The sequence below is a fragment of the Mus musculus genome, chromosome 19 (assembly GCF_000001635.26).
Source record: "Mus musculus strain C57BL/6J chromosome 19, GRCm38.p6 C57BL/6J".
Taxonomy (NCBI): Eukaryota; Metazoa; Chordata; class Mammalia; order Rodentia; family Muridae; genus Mus; species Mus musculus.
Window position 1 is genome coordinate 22684123 of NC_000085.6, and position 21393 is coordinate 22705515.

Genomic DNA, 21393 nt, shown 5'->3' on the forward strand with positions numbered 1-21393 from the left:
TAAGATTCTTTATGCATACATTTGAATTCATATTCATTTCCTTGTACATGTCTTGTAAAATATATTTAGTGAAGGATATATATATATATATATATATATATACATACATACATACATATATGTGTGTGTATATGTGCGTATGTGTATATATGTACATATATATACATACATACATATGTGTGTGTGTGTGTGTGTGTATATATATATCTCCAGGATTTAAAGTCTTCCAAAGAGGTGTTATATGAGCAAACAAAGAAACACACACAGACAGATACAGACCTCTGTGGTCAGTGTTTAGGGAGAGCAGTAACAGTGTTTTGGAGGTAGGCTTGGCAACCTTCAACAACATGAGGACTGTTGCATTACCATTTCACCACGGGCTTTATTTTCTACCTAACAAGCAAGCAACTTGACAGAGAGTGATGACTAGCAGACAGAGATATGCTTAACATCAAAATGTTTTCCATTTCCCATAGAATGATAGGAACACTACATTGGCTTTGCTGGACCTGTATGCTTGTATGTTGCTTCCAATTATCTAAGTAGGGTTGCTGTTACCCTCCGGTTCAATTATTCATAATTGATAGATTGGCAGGGAGGAAAAAATTATGAATCTTGGAAAGGTTCTGCCTATTATAGCTAGAACAGCAATGTTGGGTTTGCTTTGTTATTTGGTAAGGAAAGAGGATAAGGGAACACCATGTTCCAGTCTTAGAAACTCTCTCGAAGGCAGAATAAGAAATGCCAAGTTATCATTTAATCATAACAATGTCTTAGTAACATTTGGGTTCTCACTGAAACAGAATTACAGTTTTACATATGTGTTGAATAGCTCAGCCGGGGACATTTTTCAGAATGGCTGGAGCCTGGTGAGAATTCTTTGGGGGATTATTTATTAATTCAAATCTTCTTATGTACTTTGTGCTGAATAGACCTAAAACCTTGCACTCTGTAATGTTTTCATTGCTTGGTTATGAAAAGAATAACAATTCCATGAATGTGTAAAGATTTCGAAAATCTCTGCTTTTCAAAAAAGCCTTTCTACCATCTTTGTACACATTAATGAGGTATAAAAACAAAGCCGTGGGTCACTGTGTCCCAGCTGCAACTGAACTTGAAGGTCTCCAAGGGCATGCTACTCTTCTCCAAGGTCAGGTACCTGGTTATAAACAAGTCATGGCCAGGATTCATATCTCAAGACTTCTAATCAGTCATGCCTGCACCAGACTCTGCCTTAGTGTTTTAAATGAACACAGAAAATTGGGATTTCAGAAATAAAATCCTATGGCCAAATTACACTCTACTTTGTAAATAAAAACTTTCACTTTAAAATTGGATCCAGAATACTTGAAGGTAACTTATTTTACTGTTGTAAAATAAAATTGCATGAGACAGACAGACTGATGACAGACAGACAGACAGACAGACAGACAGACAGAAGAAAAAGAAGAAAGGAAGGAAGGAAAAGAAACTGAGATTTCCCCTGGGGGTTGGTCTTGCTAAGACAAGTCTCCAAAGATGTACTGTAGTGATTCCTCCGATCTCATTCTCTGCTTTTCTCAGCATCTTCCTCCCTCCAGGACAAAATTAAAATCACTCTCTGAATGGGATATAGCTTGTCACATAAATTCTATTCACATTTCTACCTAATGTAAAGTGCTCTAATTTTATGACTCAACACAATGGCAGGGAATCAGAGGAACAGGAAGGGGGCAACGCCTAACAGAATTTGACTGCCGAAATGAGCTACAATAAAGAACTGAGCAGTTAAAAGATGGCTTTGCACTACTCTGTCTCTGCCTACTACAAAGCTCCTGGCACAGCTTCTCTGAGTGAAGAGCACCTCCCCCATCACAGGTGTGTGCTGACATTATCACAGTGATACTGTTTCCTAACAGTGATCCATCACTTTAAAGTTCCTGGCCCCTGGGGCAGATGTCAAGCTCCAGTCTCATAAGACATTTTTTTTTAATCATAACCTCATCTTTCATCTTCTCTTTCTTGGGGTAAAGCTTATATTCTGTTACCTTTTAGTGTGTGAACCAGTTTCACAGGGAGCAGTATTGTCATGTTTTGGGGTCAACAGAGGCAGCGCATTCCTAAAAGTGTGCCTGTGTGAGCATTTCGATGTTTAAGTAATGGACATGGGCATGGATACTGTATTGAAGCCTGTGGCTAATCTTTGGTGGCTAGGGGATAATTTTGAAGTACAGACCAACACTTCCATTTCAACCCTTTCATCAGGGTCTTCTAGGCATGATGAAATAAATGCATGTTTTAACAAACTCAGGGTGATTCCAATGCCTTTAATCCACCACACCAAAACAAAAAGCATCATTTAACATCACTAGAATCTGTGACATAATAAAGAATGCAGAGACCTCAGTACCAACAGAAGCATGAAGCCATCATACTAAACCAATCATTGGTATCTAATGTTGGCATGTGCTGAACCTGTGTAAACACCAGCTTTCCTTTATAAAAGAAACTACTGTAATATCTCTTTTATAAACTTACTCCTAAGGTTACATGAAATGCTGTGTTTAAAAACATTCTGTGTGTAATAGAATGCTGTGAAAATATAACGTGTTATGGCTAAGTGATGATTAATTGCTTCACAATGAAGAAATTTTCAATGTTACATATAAGCATATTGAGAAATTATTTCCAAGAAGACAATGTAGAATGACTATTCTACATGCAAATTCGGAGCACACTTAAATGTAATTTTCACAGCATGACCTGTTGATAAAAGATATGTTTCATTTATAACTGGAAAAAATGTGATGTACTGAATATTTACAGATAAGTAGATAAAATACATCTTTTTGTTGTATATTAAGAAATACATCATGTAGAATGGAGAGATGGCTCAGTAGTTAAGAGCACCTGCTCTTTCAGAGGTCCTGAGTTCAATTTCCAGTACTTGCAAAGTGGTTCATAACCATCTGTAATGGAATCCGATGCCCTTTTTTGGTGTGTATCACATACATCAAATAAATAAATTGAAAGAGAGGGAGAGAGAGAGAGAGAAGGAAGAAAGGAATGAAGGAAGGAAGGAAGAAGAGAAGAGAAGAGAAGAGAAGAGAAGAGAAGAGAAAGAGAGAAAGAGAGAGAGAGAGAGAGAGAGAGAGAGAGAGAGAGAGAGAGAGAGAGAGAGAGAAAGAGAGAAAGAGAGAAAGAGAGAAAGAGAGAAAGAGAGAAAGAGAGAAAGAGAGAAAGAGAGAAAGAGAGAAAGAGAGAAAGAGAGAAAGAGAGAAAGAGAGAAAGAGAGAAAGAGAGAAAGAGAGAAAGAGAGAAAGAGAGAAAGAGAGAAAGAGAGAAAGAAAGAAAGAAAGAAAGAAAGAAAGAAAGAAAGAAAGAAAGAAAGAAAGAAAGAAGAGTTCATTATGTAAATTTAGGTCCTATGAAGTAAGTTCTACTTCAAATAATTTCAATCCATAGACACATTATTCTCCAAAATTAATTATAGAAATGAGATCATAGCAACCCACCGGAAACAAAGAGAAACTAGAGTGGGGAAGAAAAGATAATTCTTCTTGGAGAGGTCCAAGCTCTAGCTGAGCCATAGTAGACCCAGAAGGACATAGAGAGAAGGAACATCACAAGTGGACGAGAGTACCTACTGAACTGGAAATAAGTCATTAGAACAGTACATGTGCCTGCTGGGAGTGGGAACAAAGCTTGGGTGTAGAACAAGGTCATGGTTGTTCTCACTTGTGGTGGCTAGCCAAGCCTCTCAAAGAACAAAGTGTTTTATGCAGATTTAAGAATACAAAGACATGCACTCTGCACCAAAGAAATAATCCAACCTTCAGAGGGAAATAATGGCATGCCCAATGGCTGGTAAGTGTGGCACATCGTGGTTGATCAAGGGAACTATAAATATTTTGTTTGACCAGAGTGTTAAGGCTTGCATGGAAGTTAAGGGATTTGATTAAAATACTTCCCAAAGCCTTCCAATACTGATCTGGTCTTGCTTGGGCACAGATAATACATAAAAGAATAGGGGAAGTTGTGATCAATCGCTACGGAGGGACATGCTGGTAGCAGTGTGACCCAGAAGCACTGGCCTTGTCATGTCCTCTGGTGTTGTTTGTAGTTAGTGGCAACTCACATTTATTTTTGTGTATTGGAATAAAAACAAGGGGTTTAAGGTTTCCTGGGCATTTAAGAGGAGCTGTCACTGTTTCCCAAACAGCAGTCACTTTTATGATAACACCATGACTTTCTTCTCCACGTCATTTTTGTTTTTTGTAGTCCTGGGGATTGAGTCTAGTGTTTCATGCACTCTAGACAAGGACTCGATCAGTGAGTTCTGCCTACATCTCTCTTCTCACTTTTTATTTGGAGATACCACCTCCCCCTTAGTTGTCAAGGCTGTCCTTGAACTTACACTGTTGCTCAGTCAAACATTGAACTTAAGATAGCCTTGCCTCAGACTCCTAAGCAGCTGGGATTACAGGCCTGTAATACTGGGCTTGGATAAATATTACTGATGGGTTCTGTTTTTCACTTCTAAATAAGAAAAAAATGAATCCCCAGATAATGATATTTTTAGACATTAGGTATATATATATATATATATATGTGTGTGTGTGTGTGTGTGTGTGTGTGTGTGTGTGTGTGTGTGTATCTTCCTTATACATTAGTACATTGCTATGAACCCAGCATAAATGCCTACCTATTTAGTCCTCAAATCTCCTTTTTGGAGCTACAAGTCTACCTGATAGTGTTCATTCCTAAGGGAGGATTTTATTCTTTAGCAAATGGAATGGTTTCTCTGTCCCTACTTAGTGTCACAGTTCCAAATCCACTGCTGCCAGTAGCAACAGACTGCCATTACTGCCCTTAGGGACCTGCTTCCTAGTAGGGGTCACACAAGAAGACAGGGAGCGATAACTTGATAGAATGACACGTTGTTCCTTTGGCTAGGATGGTCAGAGACTCTGGGGACTGAGATATTTGAGCTTGGACCTATCACAGGGAAAATCGAGACAGGCAAAGGTGACTGAAGAGAAGTTGCGTGTCATGCTGGAAGAAGAGCAAAGACAAGTGAGAGTCAGTGCCACAAAGCCTATCGATCCACCACCATCCCTCCTGACACCCCATTGCGCAGTCCTGTTCTTATTTTCTCTTCCAAAGGTTGACCAATCCACATCAGGTGCAGCCTACTACCCTCTTCATTAAAATAAAGTGCTCTCAGTTATGATCATGTTTGTGACCCATGATAGCCAAGTAGTTGAGTATTAAGGCAGTACTTACTTTTTTCTAATATCCTTAAATACATACTGGCTGGCCCTTTGCTGAAAATGTTTGTTGACCCCTAATCTACGCCATGCTCTTTGTCACTGCTACCAAATATAAGCATCAAACAGACTTTTTGCAGGTACAATGCAATACTAATTTTACACGTTAAAATCTAGTTTCTACTGACAGAAAATCTAATTTTACTTTTTTAAGAATTGTGGACCAACAAACCTTTTTAGTGTCATCTTCTCAAATGCAACATTTCATTAATGACAATTTTGGAAAATAAGGCATTCTGCTATGGTCTGAAAGCAGAAGTGAGGGATAACCATAGTTATGGCTATGCATGTGGTCTTCCATTGTTAGAGTTCAAGTTGTCTTCGAAACTTCATCTGAAGCAGCCTGGTAATAGACCCTTCTGGGCGCTGCATCTTTGGTAAGAGATCCTTATGTAAAGTAGCTCTGAGATGCAAGTCTCTTTGGACCTAATTACCTTCCTCAATCAAAGGGTCCTCCCTATCTCCTGTGAAAGCTCCAGCTCTCCTGCTGGCTTCACCTGGAACTTCCTGTTTCAACGCCCACAAAAGGCCCAGGGTTCTTTCTGTAGTGGTATTTCCATCTCTGGTGTAAATTTCATGGAGGGCAACTCACACCTTATATTCTATTGAATACTTCTCTTTTACAAAAGAAAAGCAAGCCACACCAAACAGATGAAACGGGACTAGAAAGAATAAAAATACATGCATAGAAAAGTGTTAAAGACTACTTACTATTTGTCTAATTGAACTCACGATTTATGGTAATAAGATGAGGGAATCTACTGACAAAGGGTGTTGAAAGAGGTGAATCGTGAAGTCTTTCTACATCAGGAAGATTACTAAAAAACAGTTGATTGAGTCTCATAGCCAACTACTGCTACACTCATCTCTGTCTTTCAAAGTATTTGTCTTCCCACTTATCTCTTCCATTCTCATTCCCCTTCCATTTCCTTCTTTCTTCCTCTCACCGTTCTTTTCTCTCTTTGTGTCTCTCCAGAAATCTCACCCCATACATTAAAACATCAACAAAAATGCAAAGCAAAACCCTTTTTCTTTTCCAGATGCTCCCTTGGAGCTCCTCTTCACTCTTTATGGGCTTCTTTTAAATAATGCTCCTCTGAGCACCTTCCTCATGCCCTCCAGTGAGCACAAGACAGAACTGAAGCTGAAAAGCAAATACACATGTGCTTTTCTGACTCCAGATGTGTACCATGACAACAGGGGGAAGCTGAAAAGCAAATGAAATAAAATGAAAACTAGCATAGTTGTCTATCATCTTTTTATTTGAAATTTGCCTTTTTTCTTCCTCTTTTTCGGTAGCCTATTTTTTTTAAACATGGCAACAGGAAAATGTATGCTTCTTGCTGAAACCTTTCTGTGATCATTAAATGGCATAAACCATAATTTACTTAGTCTTGTATCAGTGGATTCGGTTTTCAGTTCTGTGATCTAAACAATGCTGTAGAGACAATCTCTGAAGATTCAATTAGACAGAATAGTTAAGGTTATCACAGGTGTATTAAGGTTGTGGCCAATTCCTGTGACAGATAAAGAACATTTGTCCCTTTTACAAAAAACAGGCTGTGAGGGGATGGAGAGAGAAAAAGACCAGAAAACATATGTACACACCACTGTGCCTTTGTGATGCTCAGCGAACAGCCTTGGGTGTCAGTCCCTCTTTTCCACCTTGTTTGAGACAAGGTCTCTTTGTTGTCTGTTTCTGCATATCCCAGACTAACTGGCCAAGGAGTGTCTGAGGGTTGTCCTTACCTCTTTTATGTTTTATCATAGGAACGCTGGGTTACCAGATGAACACCAAGGTGTCCAGCTGTAGAGGGGTTCTGGGGACTCAAACACTTTACCTACTGAACCATTTCCCCCAGCCTTCTTTCTAGTGTTTCATGCTAAAACTTGGTGAGATTTTTTTCACTTAAGTCTGTTTTATCATGTTTCAGCTGTTGAAAGTCACTAGGTAGATGACTGTCTCTTGTCTCTCCAGGAAACTATGGTTGAGTGAAGGGCCAGCCAATTCAGGGATCAGTCCTGCAAATCAAACAGACCAGTCAAGATGGCTGACTGGTTCAGGAGCCAATCCATTCAAGTGTGAAATAAGGCATTTGGTTGTCATTGTCATCTTTACTATTCACACAACACATACCATTCATTCTGACACAACAGAGCAGAACAGGAGAATGAAAATAAAGCCCAGACACCCTCACTGACCATTTACTGCTGAAGGGTGCCACCTCCCAGTTGACTGTCACCCTTGGAAAAAGATACAATGCTCATTCATTCGATGCTTAAGAGTCTGTTTGCCTTATTGAAACTCATTTCTCTCCCAGCATATCTCTCTCCCTCTCTCCCTCTCCCTCTCCCTCTCCCTCTCCCTCTCCCTCTCCCTCTCCCTCTCCCTCTCCCTCTCCCTCTCCCTCTCCCTCTCCCTCTCCCTCTCCCTCTCCCTCTCCCTCTCCCTCTCCCTCTCCCTCTCCCTCTCCCTCTCCCTCTCCCTCTCCCTCTCCATGGCCACGTACCAGCAAGAGTCTCTGAGTGAACACAGCTGACTCAGCACTGGTTCTCCATGGTCCAAGTTTCACCTGCACACAGCCTTGGAGCTCCAGGCTCCTCACTTTTCAATAGAGAACCAGGGAATGCAGGTCTCTTATGCATTTGGCCTGGACAAGGGAAAGAAAGGCTGTAGATGCGAAGTATGATCAGACAAGTTTTGCTGACATCTAGTTGTGGAAGCTCCTTGGCCAACCCAAACTACATTCAACTTAGGCTCATGTTCGGGGACCAAAGGGTTCCTTTGAAACACTGAGGTTTTTGGCAGTTTCTCTTTAAAGAAATACTATCGTTCCATTCTGTGCAGTGGGGGAACAATGCCTCTTGTGTGTTCGAACTACTGGAAGCATTAATACACTGTTTCTTTAGAGAGATTTGCTTTCCAAAGCTGAACTTTCAGAACTCGGAGCACCTTATCACACTCTTGCAAGCTTTTTTCTATTGCTTTCTTTCTTTCTTTCTTTCTTTCTTTCTTTCTTTTTTTTTTTTTTCTGAAAGTGGAAAAAGAAAAGGTGGGGGTGGGGTAGGGAGCAGTTAGGACTTGTGCTAGTTAAACCCGATCTCTCCTGGGATTTGTTTTTCTCCTGGCTTCAGATTAGGTGTTCAAATCAAGCAGTGTATGAAGACTCTGAGGGAATGTTCATGGGACTCTTTGTGAGGCTAATCCTGGAGCACCAGGACATTCCAAGGGGCCAATCTGCCCAAGTTCATTGCTTACTTGAAATGTCTCTGGGGGAAGAGCCTGGCAAGTGACTTTTTTTCCAGTGGGCGGTCATCCGAGCATTATTAACGGGATGGCCAGCCCCAGTCACAGCAAAATGAAAGCAGCACAAGCCGTGCAGGGGGACTGCCTTGCTACCAGCCAGAGTCAGAGCACAGGTAAATGATTCCAGCTAACTTTCCTCTTGGTTGACTTGTCTGTGTTGGATGTGGGGACTTAGAGGAAGATTAAAGGAACACATGGAGGAGGGCAGAGAGAGAAAATAGAAGGGGGGATGAACATATATTTTGGTATTTTATGAAGACTGGTTGGCCTTTTGAAACTGAAAACTGCGGTGGACATTGAGCAGTACTCAGAGCAATTGGAGAAAGTCCATATGCTTTCTTTGTAATCTTGGGATTACCTGTCTGGGTTACTGAGCTGCTAAGTGTGTAATGAAACTCTTCGCTCCTGGAGAAGGCTGGAGTCTGCAGCTAAAGGGAAGGTTAAGGGGAGACAAAGCAAAGTTGCTGTGGTTTGACGTCAGTAGCAGAGCCTGGGTAAAGCAGAGTTTAAGGGAAGTGACTTAATGTTTCTTCTGTATACGGCAATATTTACAGGTCTGTTTTGCTTTCTTTCGTCTTAATGTTTTACTGATCACATGTTTAACTTTCAAAACTAGCTCTTGCTTTTATTCCTCACGGCACCCGTTTTACCTTGTTCAAACTGCAGATGCCCTTGTTTCTGTTTTGAAAAAGATGTCCTTTAATTGTTAGCCTTTGAAAACTTTTCCCTGTGACATATCACACATGGCTGATAGTGCAGAAAGACAAGAAAGACTCAGCCCCTGACAAAGTCAATATGGCTACCTGGCCATTCTACCTCCAGAAAAGACTGTCCAGAAGTGAATTGTGGAGGACTGAGAGGACCCACCTTCCCTAGGAGGACAGGAGACTTCTGTAGCATGATTTAAAAGCAAAGCTTCTAGAGCAAACTCTCCATTGAAATTTTGCATTAGGAGAGAATTAAAAGGTCAGCAGGAAATGCATGTCAGATTTATTTCATGCTTTCTAACAATGAGAATAATCGTTCTGTGCTAACTTAGCTGGGTGTTGGAGCAAAGTCTAAAGCTTTGTGCAGAGCGGTTCAAAACCCTTAAACAAAAGAAAAAGGGAATTCATTTAGGCAACAAGTTAAATCGTGACTGGATGTCAAAATATGCTCTTTCCAAGAAATTATTTTTATAATTGAGTATCTGTCCACACTAATAGCCTAAATAAAATCACAATAAAGCCAATCCTACAAAGGAGCAGCGTCAATTATGCATATTTTGGAGAATTCCTAAGTGGTCTGTTATGCATGCCTTCTTCCTATGATGAATTATACTTGTCTCATAAATACAAAGTGTCGAAGTTTATTATGACTGATGGGGAGATCTTTTTGCCTCACCTCTTTTTCCCTTCCAATTGTGCCTTGGCAAGGGAACTGGTTAATCTGTTAAAACTAAGGAACATAAGTATGTCTTCATCCATTCACTCACAAGGGGGCTGCTTTTCTTTTTTGAGAATGTAATTAAGTCGCTAGACTGCACACAAGTCAAATCACCTTCTACTGAAAGACTAGCCAACAGACAATCCAAATGGAATAACTTTTCTACACACCATTTCACAGAAGCTTGCAGGAACCCCCAAAATTGAAACTAAAAATAACAATGTCCTGGAGGAGTATGATTCATTCTGGTGCACCCCCTCCCCATAGTCTCAAGTTTAAAGTTCTGTTGTGATTCCATTTCTTTGTTGAAGCAGAAATAATAATCTTTACTCCTTCTCTAACTTCTGCCTTACACATTGGGGTCTTTCTAAAGTAGTAACCCATCCATTACCCTAAGGGAAGAGGAATAACAGTTGATAGAGACTTCACCCCTCACCATGTGTGAGGGCTGGAATGGGGAGGAAGAAGAAGGAACCAGTCTAAACAGGTTTCCCACATGCCACCAGAAGTCCAGTGTGGTTCAAACACAGAAATAGTCCCAGACATCTCAGACGGCTCTGCACACATAAAGGACATTCAGAACTAGGACTGTCCCCTCTGGCAAAGCAGTGAATCCACAGAGTAAGAGGAAAGATCCTGGAGCAAGGCTATTCAAAATCAAATTGTGGCTTTTGAACTCACTTGCTGTTTCTCTCTGGCTTCATTTCTTCATTGATAAAATAGATGTAGTAGTGGTCCTTCCCTATCAATATTCATTAGTGTATCTAAGCACGTGGTGGGCCCTTAACAAATGTTAGCCATTGTGAGTCCTGGTGAGCTCCTACTTTGTGCTAGATGTGTAAGATGAACTCCTTGTTCTGATTTTCACAAAACCCTCCATGGTAGCATAGGATCTATATTGCTATACATAAGATTCAGAGAAAGTAAGAACTTTTCTTCAAATCTCATTAGTGGCCAGTCCAAGGCTCTTTGATCCAAACATAGGGTTGGCTACTACTACACATATTTTATTGAACCCTCATATGAATTTCCATAGGAATTTATAGTATCAGAATTAGCCCAGAGGTCTGTTATGATAGTAAATGCTTTACTATTGGTACTTAGGAGCCTCAGGATAGTAACTGCTGCAAGTTCAAGGCCAACTAGAATTCAGAATTATTACTAGGCTAGCTAGGGCTACAGAGTGAGAATCTGTCTCAACAAACAAATAAGCCAAGATTGGTCTCTTCTTGAAGTCATTCTCAGTGTTCCCCAAAAAACAACCCAATGTATCAAGCATTATCATTGTACCCAGTAGACAGATAGGAATAACTGAGGATAAAAGAATTCCTAACTGCTCTCATCTGCCAGAGTCCAGCTCAAGCTCCTTTCTCAGATGTAGACTTTGCATCCCACACATGCTGCTTTCCCAGTTCCCTGTCCTGGAAGATGAATCAGCACTTACTGAAGCAGGCAGATGCTTCCCCCAAAAGATTCTTTTGAAGGCTAGCCAGGACAGGATACAAAAGTACATTCTTTCTTTGCCGTTCCCCAAGGTGTAGGGAGAGTGGGTTTCAAATGTCCAGTGAGGAACGTCTTACCTCTTTCTGCCAAGAGATAACATCAACAAAAGTATTCAGTGTTTCAGCACCATGGGCTATGTATGAATAGTTTAATTTACAGGCTTTCCACAAAGATAAAGACTGATTATCTTTGCTGCCGAGTTCATTTCTGTTGCAGAGATGGAGCCGGTAGTTTTTGCTTCTGGTTGGAGAGGGGAAACTCTTTGAGATTAGATTTTTTTTTCATGTCGAGCTGCAAACAAAGTTATAAATGCCTTCTGTGTGCATGAGTGTGTAGGGGCTCACTTGAACCTGGAGACCTTTGAGGCAGTGTGGGTTGCTCCTTTAAATAAAGACAATGGAGGGAAAACAAAATTTAAGTGACCCAATTGTGATCATTCCTGTAACAGAACACTCTCTTAATGGTCCTCAACCATCCTCCGTTTGGCCATGTTTAGAATATTCATTATATTAGTATTAAAGAACTATTGCAATGGATGTCACATGCATAAATAGACCTCCATTGTTTGAGATCAAAGGAATGAGTGTCCACCAGAATGCAAAAGGCTCACACAGCACTTTATGTCCAGGGAATCAGGGCTAATTACATCCTGCAAGCAGGAGCTGGTAACAGTTCCCACCAGTGATTGACACGGGTCAAGTGAACAGCTCAGTTGTGCCTTGAGCCAGAATATTTTAAGAATATAAATTTAGGGTTGACAGTGAGTTAGTAACATGAAATAGCTAAGGTTTGCCTCAGTAACTTCCATCCTAAATCGTTAGGAAAGGAATCATCTGAGAAGCTTAGTGAGTTTAGTGGAGACTTCTCTACTATTTCAAATGCTTTTGAAGAAAAGGGTCAAGAGTCTACAGTATCTTGATAACATGACGTGATGTTTTTTATATATAAATGTATGAGCCTTCATTCATAGTTATGGTGGGGTAATATGGTCTACAGTCCATAGCTTGTACATGCAGGATAAATACTACTTGGGGCAGGGGAGATCCTTCAGTTTGATGGAACACCCTTGTCCATCTTGGACCACATCTTCACTGCAGGGTTTCTGATTGGATGGATGGTCTCAACAGCATCTTTTCTAAGAAGGCATATTTTTTTGCATGTATGTAGGAGGTGAGGGGAAATGTGCCCATTCCCTTTGCAAGTGTTACCTGGGAACATCGGGGCTCTGCTTACATCTGTCCTCCTTGCCTTCTCATTTCCTTTAATAGCTCATTGTTCCTCTGTATCACAGACTTGGACTTCAGGGAATTTAGTGATGTAGGAGACTGAGTCATGCACACCCTCTGCCATCTTGCTTTCTTGTAAGGAAAAATCTAATGCAAGCCTTGACCATGAAAACTTAATATTGAGCTACATGTGTTTCCTCTGGCTTTTGAATCTTGTTTTCATGTAAGATTACAAATGCCACATTCTGTTCCTTCAATTTCATTTTCTCTAGGAAGAGCTTTGCGTTTCTGTCCTTTACAAATCACAACGAACATCTCTACAGTCCTATTATTAACACTCTCCCAGCCTTTCTATTTCTTTTCTTCTCAATGGTATAATGTTAACCCGATCAGCAGGTTAGATGATCTGCAACGGGGAATCCATTTATGATATACTAGTGTATTGTATGATTACATGATGTTGCTGCCTAGCCAAAAAGATTTAAAATTTATATTCATCTTTTTTTCTCTCTCTCTCGTTTTGTTTCAGGCTCAGAAATCCTGGATTGAAAGAGCATTTTATAAAAGAGAATGTGTTCACATCATACCGAGCACCAAAGACCCCCATAGGTAATCCTATTGTCTTTAATGTATTGGGAATGCAAAGTAATAATAATGGTGATAGAATACAATTAATATTATACCACACACTGAAATGGAACCACTGTCAGATTAAATATATTTTTGAAGCAAATACATACTACACTGATGAGTATGCCTTGTCTACCATTAATATTCATCAGCAAAGTGTATACAGTTACCATCATAGAAATAGCTGATTGTAATATATAACAGCATTCTATGTTTCTGTTACAAATGCTTATTTTTTCATCCAAATATTTTGTCAGGCTGTTTTATTTGCCCTGCTAACAGAAAAGAACAGTATTGAATGAAAGACTGTCTTAATTAGGGTTTAGACCTTCATATTGGGGGTGGGGGGGAGGTAGGGGTGATACTGTAGTTGCCTTTCTGAAAACCAGTGGCGTATAAAGCAGGAAGCTAAAATAGTACATCATCCTCTGGAAATGCCTTTTTGAATGGGCAATTTTAAAAGGTGGCTTAAAATGCAGATCTCACAGCTATAGACTAGACACATAACCTTGGATACATTGTAACCTTCAGAGCTCCGATTGTTTTGTCATCAGGACATCCTCAATTGCGAGTGTTGAAGAGAACGGTGGCTGTATATGTAACTATCATTACTAATAATTGTGATGATGGCTGTTATAACACACCACAAAGGACATTTTGATGACAGATGGAACAAATTTCTTTTTTTTTCTTTTTTTTTAGTTTCTTCTTCAAAGAAAAAAGCTATAGAATTTTATTCTCAGAATTGAATATTTGACAGCAAATATCAGTCAGGGAGACAGGTTGGATTGTGACTCACATATAAGTGAAAGTCCCCATTTAAATGACATGTTAAAATTCTTCCCTCTGAGCTCTTTAGCATCCTCCATGGAAGATTTGATAGATTGGAGCGGTTGAAAGTGGAGAGATCTAGAGAACTTTGTTCATAATTGCCCTGCCCCAAACAATATGCCAAATACTGAAAGGTGTGGGTGGAGAAGAACAGAAAGTTGTTGATATAGAAACTGGATGATGGAGAAGAGCAGTAGATGGGTGCCAAGGGAGACCTCCATCTTCCATTTTTCTGATAAGGCTGCATTCTGGGATCTCATTTGCCACTTAACTGGAATGGGTCAGCATGGTCTTTGGGTTTCTATAGCAGGCTACCTGGGTATGTATTCTAGTGATGGCTGACAAAAGAGTTCACTTTAACCTCTCCTGTTATAGGTGTTGCTGTGGACGCCTCATAGGCCAGCATGTTGGACTCACTCCCAGTATCTCTGTGCTTCAGAATGAGAAAAATGAGAGTCGCCTCTCCCGAAATGACATCCAGTCTGAGAAGTGGTCTATCAGCAAACACACTCAGCTCAGCCCAACAGACGCTTTTGGGACCATTGAGTTCCAAGGAGGTGGCCATTCCAACAAAGCTATGGTAATTTGAAAGACAGTTACTCATTCCCAGACATAGTGTCACATCCTGTAAATGAATAGCTGAGAGCCTGGGTTGTAGGTTTCAGGCTAGCCTGGCCTCTGTCACTTCCCTGTAGAGTGTCTATAAAATAGGAAAAGAAAACCTCCCCTAGGACTTTTAAGTGATTAGCATGAGATCAGATGATTAACTGATTTTTATTCTGGTTAATATGTATCATTGTATATGACCATGCGGTTCAATGTTGTTTCCATATGTGGGTACACAGGCATTGACCAAATCTACCACTTCTTTATTCCCCTGCCTCCTACACCTTTATCATCTTTTTTCAACCACTCTTACACTCAGATCCACTGCTCTCTGGCTTTCACATATGAGGAAAAAGGCGGTACTTGCCTTTTTAAATCTGGAATATTTTCTACAGTTTTTTATTTTATTTATTTTTTTTTTTTACAGTTTGCAATGTTATTTTCTGTGTCTCATCTACTTAGCCTTTTTCTAAATCCTTTATCCTAGCTTTGGAGAGAAAAAGAATGTTTCCTTTAGGTTTCTGTTTTGTTTTCTTGGCCACATTTCCCAGGCTGTTTCCTGCCTGGTCTTGACAGAGATCTGAGAATCCACATCAGGTACATTTTCTCCAAGCAGCTAGGCTAGTGAGAGTCTCAATGGAAAAGGAAAATATCGAGGAATTTGTAAACATATAAAATTTTTGTCATGTCGAAACTATAGTTCCCATGAAATACTCTTGAGGTGACTCACAGACTTTTCAAAGAATAAAACGGATAACATGTGTTCTGAGACTTCTGGAAATTTTATAGTTCAGCAAGCTTGCTTCTGGTTGTTGAACGAGTTAGATAATAGGTGTGAGGTATCTGCATGACACAGGACATGTCAGTGGGTGTGAACTAGTTTAGCTGGCATTATTAATATTCTCATTTCCCCCAGGCTCTAAAAGAAATTGAAAAGGCATTTAACTCATCCTTTAAAGGATATTCCTTTGATGTAGGACTCTATTAGTTCATATACTTTAATTTACATTTTCAGTCAATACTTGTATATAATTCTGAAAGGTCAAACTCTGTTGCTTTCTTGCTTACCTTGGAATAGAAATCTATTGGCATTTTATTCAGAGCCTGGTGCTGTCACTTGATGGTTGGGTGACTGTCCAATTGAAGCTTAGTGCCTTAATTTTCTTGAGTGTAAAAATGGGGTAGTAACTTCTACTTCGGAAGACTGTCTTAGGAATTAACAGCAGTACCCATGTGTGTTAAGAGCTTTGAATGATGCCTGATACTAAAATTAACAGAAGGTTTGCTCAGAGGGAAACTCTATAATCAATCAAAATAAATGTATGCTCTTGAAGTCACAGGACTAGGTAAATTTTCACTGTCTGTCTTTGTTAAACCATTTAATTTACAGGAACCTCAAATGTTCTACCTAGAACACCGGTAATGTGTCTTCCTGTGGATGTTTGTGAGGATGAAAGTTACTTCATACATATCTAGTGTTCAATATATGTGTGCAAATGATAGACATAGGTCAGGTAAATAGTTTCCTGTATTTCCTGGAAACTTAAATATCCATTAGAGTATTTCCACAGGGGGATTAGCCTTCACATGCCTACTGTCTGCTCTGCGTGTGAGTGAGTCACCATCCAGAAAGCTACCTGGAAGTAGCTGATGTTCACACTCTGTCTGGCCCCTACAGTCACTCATCCCAGCAAATCAGAGTGGGTCGTATTACCTGGGTCCTTCCAACATTAATCCTTGTCCACCTCAGTGGCTAAGCAGCTGCTGTGTGTGACTTTAGAAGGAGCACAGCCAAGAGCCCTTCTATTGTGTAACTTCCTTCTAGAGGAAAGTCTTCTCATCCCCTGAAAATTTCTGGTGAATTTGAACCCCCCCCCAAAAACCCAGAGAGAAAAACTCAATATGAGTTTATATGTCTGTGCCCTTCAAAGTATTCAGCAAAATACTTCAACAATTTCTTTAGTGGATAACAGTCATGATCATAAATGAGCAACCATGTATTCTGCAGTCCCTTCTGGTTTCAATTCCCCTGTATATGTTCAAGAATTTTTTTCTTTTTAGAGCTATAATCAAACACAGAACCTCATGCATGTTCCGTGGGCAGGTACATCCCACCAGGGTATATTACCATCCTCACGTGTTAAGAACCCTGGGAAAGAGGGTCCCTCTCAGCACTGGTGAGTGTTGTCCACATACTACCTTGCTGACCTTGAGGTCAGAGTGTCCCCAGGTGGTCTCAGGGCAGTCACTCTGAGGGCAAACCTTTCTTTCTGCCCAAAGCTAATTAGCCTAATGAAGACCAGTTTCTCTTTTCATTACTACTGGGTATTTATCAAGTGGAAATCCTCAGCATTCATTCAGACACAAATGAGCATCTTGTGCATTTGGAAAGCTTGCCCTGCAGTTTACTCTGCTTCTCTTGTCTAAACAAAGAAGCGGTCCTGTCGGGCCAGAGGCCTCCTTTTATGAGGCAGGGGAACGGATGCTTGCCAGCCCTTATGTCTCAACCTCTTGAGCAAACCAGCATGCAGTTTGGACATTGGGACCTGGCACTCATTGCCTTTTAAAGAAGCCAGTCTTCATGAGAGCACTGTATGGTTAATTATTCTCTAAAACTACAGTTAGACAGGCCAGTAAACTTAATGTGCCTTTGGGCCCTCACCTCTGAAAGGAGTCCTTGAAATAATTTTTAGCGAAGTCATCAAAATACTCTAGGAGCAAACTTGTCTTTTATTTGAAAAAAAGAATTAAGGTAAGATATAACATTAACTTTTTCCTTGAAGGCAGCCCAGGATATAGTTATAGCATTTTACAAATGCTAAGGTGGACTGCACACAGTGAGGCGGGCAGACAGACTCATTACTAAAATGCCTCCAGTTACTTGAGAGCCATATCTAGGTATCTGTCCTACCACATATGTGGAGCCAGCAGTAAATCGCAGACTTTTAAACATCAAATACACTTGAAACATCCTAATCAGAAGGCCATGGCAAATTGCTGTTATCTAAGATTTATATCTGGAATCTCATTCATTAGCCTTGGAGAGAACGTGGGTATACAAAGATCTTTGGATATATAATACCACAATTATTCCACTGTGTAACCAGCCTTGGAAAAATTAATCTTCTTCCCCTTTACCTACATTATAGATGAGTGAACTGAAGGTCCAAGAAAGTAAGATATTTTACCAGCAGAAGTTCTTAAACCCAGCCTCCTAATATCCCCCTTTCCACTCTCTATTTTCTTTGTCATGTGTACCTAGAATAGATGAGTCACTGTTTTATTTGGAAATTATTTGTGATGATCAAAAGAAAGCCAATTATGATTGTGCCTCTACCTCTTTATAAGGGTTTAATAATTTTTGTAGCAGAATTTTTAAATCACTAATATTTAATGAGGTTAATTAAGCTTGAAAGCTTCGAGCGGGGAGAAGTTTCTGTAAAATTACATCCTCGATTATTAGAACCATTTGCCGAGCTCTTTCAAGAGCTTTGTGGTGTTCAGAACTCAGTGTCCAAGCCTAACCAGCCCCAGGAAAATTAACTTTGTAGAGAGAAACTATAACACAGGAAGGAACCAGTCCAAGCTGACAGAGAGGAAGGAGCCCAACTTTCTTCCTGTGCCCAAATTGCATCCTACCAGATGACAAGCACTAAACCACCCTGGACTCTCAGAAGACTAGCTCACTCATAGGGACATTTCATAACTTACACAGCAAAATGGCTCAGTCAGCAGATACCGTGAGGGGTTATTTTGGCAACTCTATCTATTGAGGGCTTCCACATGATTTACAAAGTGAGCAGAGTATAGGCTTACTTGTTTACAAATCATCTTTTCTAATTAATGCAGAACTGGCTTGTGGGCCAGGTAAGACTAAACCTAATTAAGGGCATACAGTTAAAACCTCTCAAGCCAGCCACATAAATCTCTCCCAGCTCTCCTCTGCCATTTACTCTGTCTATTGGATCATGTGGAGTCACTTAGTACAGTCTTCATATAATTAAGACAATTATCCTTAGCCCTTGCTTGACACTGAAAGCTTTAACTATTGAGCCCACAAAGGAAAGTGTCTAGCTCTCTGGGCTTTGAGGGAGGGGAAAACACAGTAGGGTAGTTGCTTTGTGGGGAGGCTGTCCCTGAGAATTTCCAGGTTTGAGTCTGAGGTTTAGAAATGATCTCTCTTTGCATCCTGCAAATTTGACCTGGGAATTCTTGATCGACACACACCATGTAGGAAATGACTAAATGGTTCCTCTTCACACACCTGAACAGCCAGTCACTGCACTGTGGCTAACATGAAGCTTCCTGGAGCCTGAGAGAGCCAAGGAGAAACCTTGGAATTGCTCCATTGGTTTCCGTTGTGCACCTTGTGGTCTGAAGGCTGCTGAGTTGACCACAGGAGTAGACAGTCTGTCTGAAGCTAAGAATTAAAGTAGACTATATGGTTGGTATCTTCCATTCTAATCATAGGTCAATGAAGCAGGAGAAGCTGTGCCTCCTCCAGAAAACCATTCCTCTTCCTTGCTTCTAGAAAATACCATACTAAGTAATCCTGACAGAAATTCTAGACTACCCTCCATGACATGTGCTTAGTGGCACTTTATATTGATATTCACTATCAAGCTTCCCATTATCAACATCAATCCAATAAATACCCGATAGCTCACACTGGGAATCTGCAAAGTTAATGACACTTTTTTACTTCCAAAGTTTTGAGGGCCATACAACTAGAAATTTGAATGAATTTGTTTGAATGCATTAAATGCATTTGCAAATATTTTCTTTCTGGTGCCATTTTTATGTCTACTGAGCCACCATAAGCATTCAGCTCTGGATGCAAAGCAAGAGCTCTGTGGGCTTGGAAGGCTGCTATCAGCAGAATTATCTCGGGTGGGAGATATTGTACTTGGCTGTGGCTTTAATTACAAGTACCCCCTTTACATGTGGCTACAAAAAAAATTAGGGAATGAAATGGCGCTTGTCACATTTCTCAACAGAGAAAAGAACGGGATACATTTCCCACTATGAGCTTGAAAGAAAGGCACTGCCAAGAGTGTTACAACAGATTTCACAATGGTAGGTCCATGCATGAGAACAAACAGGGCTTACAAAGGATCAAGTGGTTCTTTGTAAAAAGTAACGATGGCTCTGCAGTGAAAGGAGAGGAGCTGTCATCGCCCATTTCCAAGAGTGTAGCCAGATTTATTGCACTGCTGCCCATTTTCATTTTCATTAAAATAGCTGGGCAGAGTTACATGCGTAAAAATCTAGGGATAAAGAGGGACCGATGAATTAGCAAAACCAAAGGCTCTGCCAAGCTCAAGTCCAGAATGCCAGTGGAAGGTTAAGGAGTTTGTTTCTTTGAGGAAACTACCTCCATCTTCTCTAAGTAGTGACTGCTGCATCCTCTGCCTCCAGCCTTTGACCGTGTAGATCTAATGTAAGGAAAAGACCACAACCTGGCAATAGCCTGTGCCTGGTGACACCCTGGGAGCCCCATAGCATTGAGATGGGACCAGAAGCACTTGGAACAGTGACAAGGTATTTGCCAATTCAGTAGGAAAATCAGGAACTTCCTACAAATCTAGCAAAGGAACCCCGAGACCAGGCACAACTGAACCCCTGTAGATTTGGTTACCAGCATTCTCTCCACTCAACTGAAAGAACAGCCCTCATCTATTTACAAAATGTAATTTCTAGTTTGTTGGCTGGAAATTAAAGTACATCTTCATGTGAAAGTAATGCTGGGTTCATACCTTCACCAGGACATATAAAATCATATGATTTCAACTAAACCTAGCTTCTGTCTTATACAGGACATCTCAAAAGTCGTCCACTTGTCATGCACAGGGCTCTTAGTTTCAGACAGGAGAGCTAACAGCACAAAAAGGGACAGGTCATTACAGAGATGCATACCTCCCTTGGTCTCAGCTTCTCTCTTGATCAACTGGTGACCTAAAGTCCTGGAGTAATGGGTGGCCAAGGTCTCCTATGCCCCACAAAACTAGAGTGCAAAATGAAGACAATTTTGAAAAGCATGAGACTTGCATCAGTTATACTCAGGCATGCTATATCTACATTGAATGGAAGTAATATGTACCTACTTCGTACTTACTGGAGCTTCTTGGAGATTAGACTTTCCACAGTTTGATCCCTGTACTATCCTATTCAGTGGTCCAAATTGGTCTCATTCAGCAAGACAGAAATTCACATTGTTCAAGTGACCAATACTCTTAGCATCTGATAGTAAAATGAGTTGGAAACTTCTAAACAGAGCACCAAGCCAGAGCAATGCCTAAGTGACCACATTTGAAATGCACATTGGGAAAATCTCCTGTTATTAGCAATAGTATCCCTTAGCAATTGGTAGATACACAATAGACATCAAAATTGCTTAGCATAGGTTGATGGGATGGCTCAGTGAGTAAAAGCGCTTGCACCCAAGCCTGCTGACCTGACTTTCATTCCTGGGACTTACATAGTAAAAAGAGATCTCACTCTCAAGCTGCCTGCTCACCTCTACACACACCTCATTGCATGTGCCTATCCCTGCCCC

The 21393-nt window shown here is 40.4% G+C and overlaps 1 protein-coding gene across 49 annotated transcripts in view; it reads left to right on the forward strand.

The window, feature by feature from the left end:
* Trpm3 (transient receptor potential cation channel, subfamily M, member 3) overlaps positions 1–21393 on the forward strand; it is an 857614-nt gene that overhangs the window by 546326 nt on the left and 289895 nt on the right. For 39 of the 49 annotated variants that reach the window (XR_003952780.1, XR_003952781.1, XM_006526956.4 and 36 more), the window contains exons 2-3: positions 13300–13379; positions 14607–14811. Coding sequence is in view for 45 of the 49 variants with exons in the window: in XM_006526956.4 (XP_006527019.1) it covers positions 13300–13379; positions 14607–14811 (285 nt within the window). In the remaining 4 variants the exon portion in view is untranslated. Of the gene's footprint in view, positions 1–8387; positions 8730–8961; positions 9171–13299; positions 13380–14606; positions 14812–21393 lie in introns of those variants that run through there. The other 10 variants (NM_001362496.1, NM_001035244.2, NM_001362512.1 and 7 more) reach the window with 4 other exon arrangements.